Raw genomic sequence first — 14,598 nt, 5'->3', positions numbered from 1 at the left:
CGCTCAGTCGTGTCCGACCCACAGCGACCCCATGGACTGCAGCCTTCCAGGCTCCTCCGTCCATGGGATTTTCCAGGCAAGAGTACTGGAGTGGAGTGCCATTGCCTTCTCCAAAGAAAGGTGCAGAGGATATTAATTAGTTGATTACAAGACCTGCTTGTTTGAAAATATCTTTATTTTACGCTCAAATAAGATGGATAGTTTGATTATTTCTAGAATTCCCAGTTGAAAACTACTTCTCAGAATTTTGAAAGCTTTGCTCCCTTATCATCTACCTTCCAGTTTTGCCTTTGAGAGATTATCCATAGTATTCAGAAACTGCACAGCAATGGACTTTGTGGTAGGTCTGTTCTTTCATTGTGAGGGAAGTTTTCAAGTTGGAAATTCAAGTGCTTCATTTCTGGGATAAATTCTCTGGTAATTGCCTTTCAACTATTTTTTCTATTTTTTCATTCTGTAACTTCTAATCTCATGTTGAAGCTCCCATACCGATGTAGAACTATTTTCTTTGTGTTTTTTGTCTTTGGTTTACCTTCAGGGAACATTTCTTAACTACATTTCCAACTGTTTTAATGAATTTTTAATCTCAGCTGTCATATTTTTAATTTCTAAGAGTTATTTCTTACATCATTTTTTAACTGTTACCATATTCTTGTTTTAAGGACGCAATATCTTATCTCACTGAGAAAATACTATTTCTTAAAGTTTTCTGCATTTCCTTGCATTTTATCTGCCTCTTCCAGTCTTTTCTTAGTTTTAGTCTGTCATTCTTTTTTTTTTCCTAGTCTGTCATTCTTGTTAAATGTTCTTTCTCAAATGCTTAGTAATTATTTGCCATTTGTTCCTATTTGCATGTGAGATAAAATTTTAATTTAATTTACAAGTGAGGTACTGTTTATATACAAGCTCTTTGCTTTGAATTTAAAGTTTAAATTTTTTTGGCGTTTTCTTTGGAGAATTCCTTAAATTCAGATCCTGTGAGTCTTTCCTCCAGGACTTGTTCAGTTTCATCTGAAAAGAATGTTCTTGATACCGCGTGGGGCTTATGAAACTATTGTAATTGAGTGGGGAAGTTGCTGAGGGTTTCACCGTTCCCTCAGAGATTGAGACTTCTCTTTTTTGATTTCAGTCCCACACTTCGCTGCTCACCTATGCTCACTTTCCAGATTCTGGGACCCTGTATTGTTTGCTGCAGTGAGAGAGGTTGGAGGGGTTGTCAGCCACCTTCCCCAAATTAGAATTGAAGATCTGGATTTAATCAGGCTTCAAACCTTCACATAATCCCCTTCTTTTGTCCTCTACCTTCTCCACCTTCAGAGGGGCCTTATGCCATCAATTCCAGAGAAGGCATTGGCACCCCACTCCAGTACTCTTGCCTAGAAAATCCCATGGGCAGAGGAGCCTGGTAGGCTGCAGTCCATGGGGTCGCTAAGAGTCAGACACGACTGAGCAACTTCACTTTCACTTTTCACTTGCATGCATTGGAAAAGGAAATGGCAACCCATTCCAGTATTCTTGCCTAGAGAATCCCAGGGATGGAGGAGCCTGGTGGGCTGTTGTCTATGGGGTCGCACAGAGTCAGACACGACTGAAGCGACTTAGCAGCAGCAGTAGCAGATTGGTTATAACTTTTCTTCCAAGGAGTAAGCGTCTTTTAATTTTTAGTAATTTTTTAAACTTTCTTAGTCAATTTCTCATGTGTTTATCTTCTCAATGCTGGAGATAGTTATTTCATTGCTATATTGTATCCAACTCTTTTTCGACCCCATGGACTGTAGCTCACCAGGCTCCTCTGTCTATGAGATTTCCCAGGCAAGAATACTGGAGTGGGTTGCCATTTCCTCCTTCAGTGGATCTTCCCAACCGGGGATTGAACCCGCATCTCCTGCATCTCCTGCATGGGCAGGCAGATTCTTTACCATTGAGCTACCAGGAAAGCCCCAATAAAGTAAATGTTTATTATTCAATAAATTAAATACTTGAACGAATGAATGAAGCAACTAAAATAATTGTTTCTGTCTATGGATATTGTACAGTACAAAGATCCTGTTTAGGTAGAAGAGGATTTTCTCACGTACCATATCCAGATTTGATTTGTTGCAATGACATATTTATGAACTTAATAGCTAAGGAGAATGAATATTCACTTCATGGCACCAAAGTTAGTGTCAGTTATATATCAGTTATATAACTATAAATGATACTAACTTTGGTGCCATGAAGTGAATATTCATTCTCCTTTTATAGTCATATAACAGGCTTCCCAGGTGACCCAGCAGTAAAGAATCTGCCTGCACTTCAGGAGCTTCAAGAAGCATGGGTTCAATCCCTGGGTGAGGAAGATCCCCTGGAAGAGGGCATGGCAACCCACTCAAGTATTCTTGCCTGGGAAATCCCGTGGATAGAGTAGTCTGGTGAGCTACAGTCCATAGGGTCGCAAAGAGTTGGACATGACTGAAGCAATTTAGTATGCACACATAGTCATTTAACAAGTTCAGTTTTTATTAGTGATGTTTTTCCTGATGTGTCCATGAAAATATTGTGACATAACATGATCTCTAAAACCCATGAATACTCTAGCCAGCTTCCATTTCACTGTCTTCCTTTAGGCAGAAATCTTACTACTAATATAAACATCAAACAGCAAGCAGAGGAAAGTACAGTTTTTACTGCATTTGTGTGTGTGTGTGTGTGTGTTTATTTATTCTTAAACTACCAATAATTATGTTTATTTATTCTTAAACTACCAATAATTAACATTTTATCAGTTAGGGTTCTCCAGAGAAACAGTATACAATTTTATATAAATCAATATTATATATTATATATAATTATATGTATATGTATAGTTATATGCTATTTAAATATTTAATTCATTTTAAGGTCTTGGCTAATGTAATTATGGGGTGGAGGGCAGTGGCTAATAAGTTCTATGTCAATCAGACAGGCTGGCACCCTGGAAACATAGGCAGAAGTTTATGCTGCATTCTTGAGGCAGAGTTTTTTCTCTGGGAAACCTTTGTTTTTCAGCTGATTGGATGAGGCTCATCCACATATTGAGAGCAACATCCTTTATTTAAAGTCAAGTGATTTGGATGACAACCACATCTACAAAATACCTTCATGACAACAGCTAGATCAGTGTTTGATTAAATAACTGGCTACAACAGGCCAGGCAAGTTGACATATCAAATGAAGAAAATATGTTAATTGTATCATTAAATATAAGAAAATGGCTCTTCACTTTTCTTAGCTTTTATGAGTTAAATGAAAATGTAAAAGACAGAGTAGTGTTACAAGATAAAGCCATATCAAATGCAAGATTTCTCAAGGGCAGTCATGATGATATTTTTCCTGCTACAAATGTTGGAGAGTGATCCAAAAGGAACTATATCTGTTTGTAAATATAAACAGAAGTAGAACCAGAGGAGGACACCCAACAAAATGGAAATTCATTGTATAGCTTCTCTTAAGTTGAAATGAAACTGAATAATTGGGAAAAAATTAAGTCACAGAATATAAAGGAAATTGAGATCAAATAGATGAATGATAAATCAAATTTTAATTTAAATGTCTATAATGAGGCAAGCTCAGAAATTATTAGCGCATCTAATAATCATTGCATAATAAAGAGTAGGCTGTGATGCAAAAATGCAACCAATTCACTGAATAAATGAGAGTTGGAGACAAAATTTATGAAAGGACTTTAGAGAAATATAAGTGTAGACTTAAAGTAAATAACAACAACAAAAAAATCAAACTTAGAAAGTGAAAATTTCCCCAAAATACATGGACTATTTAACCATAATAATATAGGAGAAACTAAAAATTGAGAAAAACTGCAGGCTAAAATTTACAAAATTTAAGATAAAAATATGTCAAAACAACCATCTTGCCTTCCAGACTTGAATAAGATTGTCTCAGTAGATTTCTAACCATGTACTGCTAATTCAGGTCTAATTGCAAAGGATGGGTCCCTGAATGCTGAGTTGAGACCAAGAGTATTCTAGAATATTAGCTGTCCAAGGATTCACATATTGTCTAATATTAGTCAAGCTTAAATATATACCTGTATTTTCTCTTTAAAGATAATTTTTAGTGCAGTCCCCCAAATTCGTACTTAGGTAAAAGAGTTGTTGCAGTGGGTAATGCAGAAAAGCATCACATTATGATTAACATTAGCCCTAACTGTAAAAGGGACTTTCCCTGAAAGAATAAGCAGAAAGACAGAATTTAATGAAATGACTCAGAAGCAGAGGGAGGAAACCAATGCTACCTTTTTTAGAGAAAATGGAATGGAAGTTTTTTTCTTAATAGCTCCCTTTGGAAAACCAGAAATGTACCCAATAATTCATGTTTACCCAGGAAGAAAATTTGGAAAGTGTTAATTGAGGTTGTGTGAATATATATTGTTTTTACTTCAGATTAATTTGAAACTGGAAAATTTGTAATAAACACTTTCAGGAATGCTTCTCATGCTCTGGGTTGGTGCCTTCTTATCTCTTTATCAGTTTTTTGTGAAGATAACTTTTTTGGGAAATTTTCTAGTTTAGCTCCCTCACTGTAACCATTTTCATTTTTGGTGATGACAGAGAGTATTACATTTTTCCAGTTATAAGTTAAAAATGCTTATTTAAAGATATGTAATACACACACACACACACACACACACACACTGGAATTATATATACCAAATGTAAGCAGTGGTAGTCTAAAGCTAATAAAGATTGTAATGTGATATCTCCCCTCTTATTTTTTAAAAAATATTTTGCAACAGCATAAAACCATCTATTTTGTAAGAAAAACAGCAGAAATGTTGATTTATCTTTCTCTTGACACATACTTAGATATAATAAAATTTGTCATGAAAGTATTTCAGTTTGAAAACTTAAGTATATCATATCCAAATTCTAGGAAACTTAAAACTATATGTTATTATTTTAACTTTTGGCTATGGAGAACTTTTAAAATCCTAAAAGATGATGCTGTTAAAGTGTTGCACTCAATATGTCAGCAAATTTGGAAAACTCAGCAAGAGGCACAAGATTGAAAAAGGTCAGTTTTTATTCCAATCCCAAAGAAGGACAATGCCAAAGTATGCTCAAGCTACTGTACAATTGCACTCATTTCACATGCTACCAAGATAATGCTCAAAATCCTTCGAGTTAGGCTTCAGCAATACATGAACTGAGAATTTCCAGATGTACAAGCTGGATTTAGAAAAGGCAGAGGAACCAGAGATCAAATTGCCAACATCTGTTGGATCATAGAAAAAGCAAGGGAATTCCAGAAAAACATCTACTTCTGCTTTATTGATTATGCCAAAGCCTTTGACTGTGTAGATCACAACAAACTGTGGAAAATTCTTCAAGAGATGGGAATACCAGACCACCTTACATGCCTCCTGTGAAATCTGTATGCAGGTCAAGAAGCAACAGTTAGAACTGGGCATGGAACAACAGACTTGTTCTAAATTGGAGTACGCCAAGGCTGTATATTGTCACCCTGCTTATTTAACTTATATGCAGAGTACATCATGTGAAATGCTGGGCTGAATGAAGCACAATCTAGAATCAAGATTGCCAGGAGACATATTAATAACCTCAAATACACAGAACGTGGCAGAAATGGCAGAAAGTGAAGATGATCTAAAGAGCCTCTTGAAAGTGAAAGAGGAGAGTGAAAAAGCTGGCTTAAAACTCAACATTCAAAAAATGAAGATCATGGCATCTGGTCCCATCCCTTCATGGTGAGGTGCTTGGATGGCATCGTTGACACAATGGACATGAATTTGAGCAAACTCCAGGAAATAGTAAAGGACAGAGAAGCTTGTTGTGTTGCAGTCCATGGGGTCACAAAGAGTTGGACTCAACTTAGTGACTGAACAACAGTGGAGAACTTAAAACATGCAAGAGTAAAGAGAATATTATAAACAATAACAAGGATTTTGTTTTAATGTATTATCTAACAAAATGGTAAAATATATAAAATTTGAAGTTGATGCAACAGCAATTAGATGGAGTGAGTTGTCAGTAAAGTGACTATCTGTGGGCTTCATGGCACTTAGTAGAGATAGACAAATGATCAATTTCAGCTTCTCTTCCAAACGTACTGTCAAATTAATCTGCCAGAATTCTATTTAATTTGGTCATTATTAACCTCAAATATTCCAGGGACAGATCCATCTTCAGACATAGTCTTACTTTCAACAGGTCTCTTCTCCAAACTCCCTGCTCTCATTTAAAATCCTGAGACTGGATTACATGTTGATCACTGACCATATCCTTTTAGTCTGCTTCCTTATCTATAATTGTGGTTTTCTTAGGGTGTTCCTTCTCCTATCCTCTCTTGGCTTGTAATTTCTCCCCATCCTTAAAGACTGATGTTGTGGCCACATCTTTTCTAATATCTATCTTTGGCCCCATCCAAAAAAACTAGATGTGTTATTCCACTCTTTTTCTGTCTACTGTAGTTTTAATTGAGCCTTTTACATGATTCCATGTTCTTTCTTCCTCAGCATATCAGCTTTACTTCAAAAATATTTTTAGTCATTACCTTAGAGTTTGAAATGTGCACGTATAATTTAAGTCTACTTTCAACTAACACTATACCATTTCATGACAAGTGCAGGTAACGTATAACAGAGTATGCCCACTTACTCTTTCCTGTCTCTTTATACAGTGCTGTCATTTATTTCATTATCAATGTGCTGTAATCATCCAATATGTTGTTGCAGTTTTTATTTTGAACAAACTGTTATCTGTTCTATCAATTAAAAATAAGAAAAATAAAACATTTTACTTTGCTTTCATTTATTTCTTCTCTAATATTCTTCTTTCTTCATGTAGATCTGAGTTTATGACATGTAATTTTCTTTTTTTAAATTTAAATTTATTTAATTTAATTGGAGGCTAATTACTTTACAATATTGTATTGGTTTTGCTGTACATCAACATGAATCCGCCACGGGTGTACAAGTGCTCCCCATCCTGAACCTCCCTCCCACCTCCCTCCCTGTACCATCCCTCTGGGTCATCCCATTGCACCAGCCCCAAGCATCCTGTATTCTGCATGGAACCTGGACTGGCGATTCGTTTCTTATATGATATTATACATGTTTCAATGCCATTCTCCCTAATCATCCCCACCTTTCCCTCTCCCACAGAGTCCAAAAACTGTTCTATACATCTGTGTCTCTTTTGCTGTCTCGCATACAGGGTTATCATTACCATCTTTCTAAATTACATATACATGCGTTAGTATACTGTATTGGTGTTTTTCTTTCTGGCTTACTTCGCTCTGTATAATAGGCTCCAGTTTCATCCACCTCATTAGAACTGATTCAAATGTATTCTTTTTAATGGCTGAGTAATCCTGCATTGTGTATATGTACCACAGCTTTCTTATCCATTCATCTGCTGATGGACATCTAGGTTGCTTCCATGTCCTGGATATTATAAACAGTGCTGTGATGAACATTGGGGTACACATGTCTCTTTCCCTTCTGGTTTCCTCGGTGTGTATGCCCAGCAGTGGGATTGCTGGGTCATAAGGAAGTTCTATTTTCATTTTTTTGAGGAATCTCCACACTGTTCTCCATAGTGGCTGTACTAGTTTGCATTCCCACCAACAGTGTAAGAGGGTTCCCTTTTCTCCACACCCTCTCCAGTATTTACTGCTTGTAACAAAATAGAAAGCCCAGAGACAAATCCACACACCTATGGACACCTTATCTTTGATAAAGGAGGCAAGAATATACAATGGAAGAAAGACAATCTCTTTAACAAGTGGTGCTGGGAAAATTGGTCAACCACTTGTAAAAGAATGAAACTAGAACACTTCCTAACACCATACACCAAAATAAACTCAAAATGGATTAAAGATCTAAATGTAAGACCAGAAACTATAAAACTTCTAGAGGAGAACATAGGCAAAACACTCTCCGACATACATCACAGCAGGATCCTCTATGACCCACCTCCCAGAATATTGGAAATAAAAGCAAAAATAAACAAATGGGACCTAGTTAAAGTTAAAAGCTTCTGCACCACAAAGGAAACTATAAGCAAGGTGAAAAGACAGCCTTCAGAATGGGAGAAAATAATAGCAAATGAAGCAACTGACAAAGAACTAATCTCAAAAATATACAAGCAACTTCTGCAGCTCAATTCCAGAAAAATAAATGACCCAATCAAAAAATGGGCCAAAGAACTAAATAGACATTTCTCCAAAGAAGACATACAGATGGCTAACAAACACATGAAAAGATTCTCAACATCTCTCATTATCAGAGAAATGCAAATCAAAACCACAATGAGGTACCATTTCACGCCAGTCAGAATGGCTTCGATCCGAAAGTCTACAAGTAATTTTCTTTTCTCTGAAGAACTTCTTTTATGTTCCTTGCAAGTCAAGTCTACTGTTGACATAGTTTATCATTTTTGTTTGTCTGAGAAAGTCTTTATCTCTCCTTCACTTTTGTAGGGAAGGTAAAATTTCACCTTTACCCTCTTAGAGTTTTTTGGCTGGAGCTGAGGATTAAACTGATCTTAGATTAACAGGAGAAAAACATACAAATTTGCATAAGTTTGACATGGGAGTCCTCATAAGAAAATGAAGACCCAAAGAAATGGTGAAACCTGCAGCTTTTAAATTGGGTTGAACAACTGAGACTTCTGTGGGAAAGTATACTATAAGGAGAAGCTAAAGGAAGATAAAAATTCTTTTGACGAGGTCTGTTTATCCAGAATTATCTTGGCTTTGACTCCCTGTTAAAATGTTTTCTTTCTTCTGGTATGGAGGACAACTTTAGCATGGAGTTTTAATCTCCTGTTTTCAGGAAGAAAGGGGAGATTAGCATGTTCTTGAATCTGCTACTTTTAAAGTACATTTAGCTCAAAATAATCCTTAAACCAAAGAGATATTTTGAGATAGCATCTTCTTCCACCTTGACTTTTGAAGGCTAATTTTTCTACATACAAAATTCTAGGTTGGTATTTTTTGCCTCTTTCAATACTTTAATATGCTGTTTACTATCTTTCTGCTTTTCTGAAGAGAAGTCCAGTGTAGTTCTTAGCTTCTTTCATCCAAAGGTCAAATGGTTTGTTTGTTTTTCCTTTTGGCTTCTTTAAGTTTTCTCTTTTCTTTGATTTTCTGTAGTTTGAATATGATATGTTTAGGTGTCAATGTTTTGTGTTTACTAACTTCATTAATTTTGGAAAATTCCCAGCCATTATAATGTCATGATTGTGCCTTTTCTCTCCTTTTTTCCTTCTGGCATTCCTCTGATGTGTGTATTACACCTTTGGAATTGTCCTACTGGTCTTTGAAATTCTCAGTTGTTTTTTTCATTCTTTTTCTTTTCAGTTTGGGAAGTTTTTATTGAGATCTTCAGACTCACTGATTCTTTCCTTAGCCATATATAGTTTATTAATGAACACATCAAAGGTATTCTTTAATTCTTTTCCCGTGTTTTTAATTTCTAGCATTTCTTTGTGGTTATTTCCAAGAGTTTCCATCTCTTTGCTTACATTAGCTGTCTTTTCTTATATTTTCTTCCATTAGAGCCCTTAGTATAGTAATTATATTTAAATTGCCCCATCTGATAATTCCAAAATCTCTTCCATATCTGAGTCTAGTACTGATGCTTCGTATTGTGTATGCAGGCTGTTGTTTGCCTTTTAACGTACCTTGGAATTTTTTGTTGAAAGCTAAGCATGATGTATAGGATAAAAGAAATTGAGGTAATAGGTCCTTAGTGTGAGCTTTTAAAATAGGAATTAGGCTGTGTTTGTTGGTTACTGTACCTGTAGGAGTCAGAAACTAACATTTTATGTAGTGTTCTAGCTTATTATTTCCCCTGTTGTCTTTCTCGAGACCCCTACTTAAATAGGGTCATAAATGCCATTCTTTCCATTGTAATCTTCTGCTGTTATATATGTCTCCTTGATATGGTTGGTCAAGTGCAGGGGAGCGGAAGCATTCTATAATCCTGTAATTAAGTCTAAGTCTTTTACTGATCTTGTTTCTCAGCTTTTTTCCTCACATCTCTTTAGTGAGATAGAATGGTCATTGGGGACTGGAGTTTGGTAATTCCCTTCTCACATCAGTTAGACTCTGTAAAACCCAAGCTGGCTGGGCTGTAGCAAAATAGATTTTCTTAGCTCAGGCTTGTTTTTTAAGAAGTGAATCATCTGGATGTATTTCAAAATGGTTACTTTTCTCCTCACCCTGCCTAAAGCATGAGAGGAGTTTTCTAAGAAGAATGAGCAACAGATAGATTAGGTTTGGGTTGGGAAGATCAGAATTTCAGTTTAAACGTGTTAATTTTGAGACATCTTTTAGACATCCAAGTGGAGAGCTTAAGTAGATATTTGGAGTGCAGGAGAATTATTTGGCTAGAGATACACATTGGAGAATCATCAGCATACAGATGAGACTTAAAGACAGATGTGAGACTGTGTAAGATCATGTGGGTGTGAGTGTGGACAAAGAAAGGAGCAGAACCAAGAAACATTAAAAGGTATGTGTGTGGGTGGGGGGGAGTGGGTGGTGTGTACAGGAGAAGGAACCAGCAAAAAAGTTGAGAAGAATTATAAGAAGGAAATAAGTGAGAAAATTATATAGCAAAGAGTCAAATCTACTCTGTCAAATGCTGCTGGTATTACAAGTAGGATCAGATAAGCTAGCATATCTTCAGTGGATTTGGTACAGAAGCATTGAATATAGGTCAGGAATTGGATACATAAAAATTGAACAGAAGTTAGGTAGCCTGGCCCATAGGCTTTCTCTGGCAATAAAATCATCCTAAAGTAAGACTCTGATGCTGGGAGGGATGGGGCAGGAGAAAAAGGGGAAGACAGAGGATGAGAAGGCTGGATGGCATCACCAACTCGATGGACATAAGTTTGAGTGAACTCTGGGAGTTGGTGATGGACAGGGAGGCCTGGCGTGCTGTGATTCATGGGGTCGCAAAGAGTCGGGCACAACTGAGCGACTGAACTGAAGTGAACTGAAAGTATTAAGACAGTTCTTTCCCCACCGTACTCATTGTGCCCAAATGCAGATTGTGATCTAGCTTGTATTATGGTCTTTATGTTCAATTTAGAATCCTCAGAAACTCCTTAGTGGCATCTATTCTACCAGTGTCAAGCTGTGCCCTCAACTTGAGAAATGACGTGAGTCTATGAACCCATCTAGTATAATTCTTAAACAGTGTTCATTTCGATTGAAATAAGTGTGATTTTAAAGTTTCTAAAATTACCTTGGGTTTCAGGGAAACCTATGGCAACAATTTCAAAAGTTTGAGTTTACCAAATTTTATAAAATGAACTGATAAACCTTTTCTTTTTTTTAACACTTCTCCCCTTTTCTTTTTTAATGGAAAATCTTTGCAGTTTTTACTGACCTTAAACTTATAGACAACCATTGATTCTTTTTCTTTTTTATGTTGAAGAAAATAAAATAATACAATGTCACACTGTGTGTTTTTAGGAATTCTCTTATGCAGCGTGTACAAGTAATATGACACAAATTAGTTTTCAGATGATGCATAAACAGTAATACAAAACATATTAATATAGGTAATGTTTTATAAGAGAAAAATTCTGTCTTCCAAATATTCCAAATTATGCAATTACAAAAGCATACAGGGAAAAAGAATATTGACAGAAGGGTGGCTAGATATACTGGAAAACAATGGTAGATCATAGAAAGGCTACAAAACACTTTTGGGAAATTTTCAAGAAAATACAAACCATTATAAAATCCTTTTAATATTAATGTAAAACTTTATTTTTTTGATGCAAGACCATCCGTAAGGATACTGTGTGGAACAGTATATGGAGAGCAGATGATTTCAGGGCAATATTTTAAGTCTTTCTGTAGTCTCAAAGAAAGACTTCTGAGACAGTGGGCTCTTGGGAAAAATAAAGAGATTCATTATTCCCAGTGACACATTGGCAGAGAATACACTGGTAAGCACTCTGCCAGCAAACCTAGAATTCCTGAGTGGTCTTTTGACTGTAACTTTCTGTACTACTCCTTATCTATCTAGGTGTTAAGGTAGCAACAGCAAAGAAAGGAATAGTTTTCACGTTGGAAAAAGAGTGCCTTTTGGTATCCATTTCCACATATTAATTAATCCTGAGTACTTTATATCCCATGATTTTGCAAAACAGTTATACCCCATAGGATAGAATTTTGTATATAGAATGTATGTCTTGAGACTTATGCAGGAAGAATCTTACGTAAAATACCCAAACTTTCCTCTAAGATGATTTTACATATGCTATCTGGACCACAAAAACATGACCTAAAATGATATAATAAATTTTCTGGAAAAACACACATATGTTTAAACACATGTACATACATTCATGTATGTTATGTATGATAAAATTACAAAAAAAAACACAAAACCCAATGGAATAGTTAACACCAAAATCAGAGGAATGACTACTCTTAGGTTAAAGTGAGGATATGATTTTGGTGACTTTTGTAGGGCTCCAAGATACTAGTTAATGTCCATTTCTAAAACTAGGCAGATTTATGGATGTTGGTTTTATTTACAGTCTATTTCATTTTTAAATATAAAAAAGGGAAAGTCATGTATAAGCAATGTTATATCATAAGCATCTGAGATTTTCTAATAAATTTATTTGTGTTACCTGGACTGAGTTTTTTAACTTTCTTTGAAGTGAAGTCACTCATTTGTATCCAACTCTTTGTGACCCCATGGACTGAAGTCTGCCAGGCTCCTCCATCCATGGGATTTTTCAGGCAAGAGTACTGGAGTGGGTTGCCATTTCCCTAGAATATTTATTTCATTAGAGTACAGTTGCTTTACAAGGGTGTGTTAATTTCTGCTGTACAGCAAAGTGAATCAGCCACATATATACATATTTCCCCTCTTCCTTGGATTTCCTGGAGTGATTTTAATACTATTCCAGAGCAACATTTTGATGCAAAAAATGTCTTTTCTTTTTCAGTCCGAAAGGATATAGTCCGTATCCTCCCCAGTTTAGATGTTGAAGTCAAAGACATTACCGACAGCTATGATGCCAACTGGTTTCTTCAGGTGTTATCTACACAAGATCTTTATGAAATGGCCAATAAACAGTTCCCCATAGTAGCTGAAGTCATAGAAGCACCCCAAGGAAACCAGCTACCCATAAGCATTTTACAGCCTGGGAAAACCATTGTGATCCACAAAAAGTGCCAGGCATCAAAGATCTTGGCTTCAGAAATTAGAAGCAATTCCTCTAAAAGACACTTCTTGATCCCCACCAGCTATAAAGGCAAATTCAAGCGGCGACCTCGAGAGTTCCCGACCGCCTATGACCTTGAGATAGCAAAGAGTGAAAAGGAGCCTCTGCACGTGGTGGCTACCAAAGCCTTTCATTCCCCCTTTGAGGAGCTGTCATCTGTCTCTGTCGGGGATGAGTTTCTAGTGCATCACTCACAGACAACTGAAGTCCTCTGTGAAGGAATTAAAAAAGTGATGGATGGTCTGGCTTGTGAGAAAATCCTCACAAATTCCCGTGAGGTAGCACTGCTCCCTTTGTGCATGGATGGAGGCTTTGTAGAGGTGATCCACGACAAGAAACTCTACCAGATTTCCGAGCTTTGCTCACAGTTTCGCCTGCCCTTCAATGTGAAGGTGTCTGTGAGAGATCTTTTTATTGAAAAAGACATTTTGGCTGCTATACCAGGACTACAGTTGGAGGAATCTATCACTAACTCTTATCTCCTCATAAGTGACTTTGCCAACCCCAAGAAATGCTGGGAAATTCCTGTTGGCCGCGTGAATATGACTGTTCAGTTAGTTAATAATTTTTCTGGGGATACAGGATCATTTCTAGTCAGTACTCTGGTCGAAGAGATCACTGAAGAACAGTATTACCTGATACGGAGATATGAAAAGTCCTTCTTGCACCCTCCACCTCGCCCTCCGAAACATCCCTCAGTGGAAAAAATAGAGTTAACTCCGCTAAGCCTAGCAAAACAAAAGACAGTGAATCTGCCCAAGTCTCCCAAGGTAAGGCTATGATTTTGCAGTTTTTCCTCTTGAGCGTTTTCCTGGAGGCAGTTTATTTCAAGTCTTTTCTGAATCTGGTTTTTGCTTACTTCTCTTCCTTTCATGCCATATTTGAAATGAGCCTTTCTGATGCACAGTAATGATTGAACATCAACAGAGCATAAGCTGTTACAGCATTTTGTATTTTGATGCTTCACCAGTAGATGTGACAAGAAGTTTAAGAATTAAAAATAGCAGGGATGGCACTTGATTATGATGACCCAAATTGCTGTTTCAATGGGTTTTGTTAATTAGGAATGGTTTATAAGGTGCTTCAGAAGCAAATCTCTTTTATTTTGGAAGAGCTGTTCATTTTTTTCTAGGTGGAGTTGTTTTAATATTACATCCAGGAAATGAGCACACAATAAACCCCCTTCTTCTGGGGTGGGGTACTAGTAGCATGCGTCTATGACACATGTCTTCATTTTGTTTTATGTGCAGAAAGATGCAAAAGTGTCTTGGCAGAACTGTGTGAGAATATGGGCATCTGCCCACATTCAGCCTGTCTGAGAATTGTCATC

At 36.6% G+C, this 14,598-nt stretch overlaps 1 protein-coding gene across 1 annotated transcript in view; it reads left to right on the top strand.

Annotated features, from left to right (window-relative positions):
• THEMIS (thymocyte selection associated) overlaps positions 1-14,598 on the top strand; it is a 197,936-nt gene that overhangs the window by 74,062 nt on the left and 109,276 nt on the right. Inside the window, exon 4 of the mRNA XM_005897593.2 lies at positions 12,990-14,038. Coding sequence (XP_005897655.1) covers positions 12,990-14,038 — 1,049 coding nt within the window. The remainder of the gene's footprint in view (positions 1-12,989; positions 14,039-14,598) is intronic.

The sequence above is a fragment of the Bos mutus genome, chromosome 9, assembly GCF_027580195.1.
Source record: "Bos mutus isolate GX-2022 chromosome 9, NWIPB_WYAK_1.1, whole genome shotgun sequence".
Classification (NCBI taxonomy): Eukaryota; Metazoa; Chordata; class Mammalia; order Artiodactyla; family Bovidae; genus Bos; species Bos mutus.
Note: the sequence above shows the minus strand (reverse complement) of the source record. Positions and strands in the feature narration are given on the sequence as shown.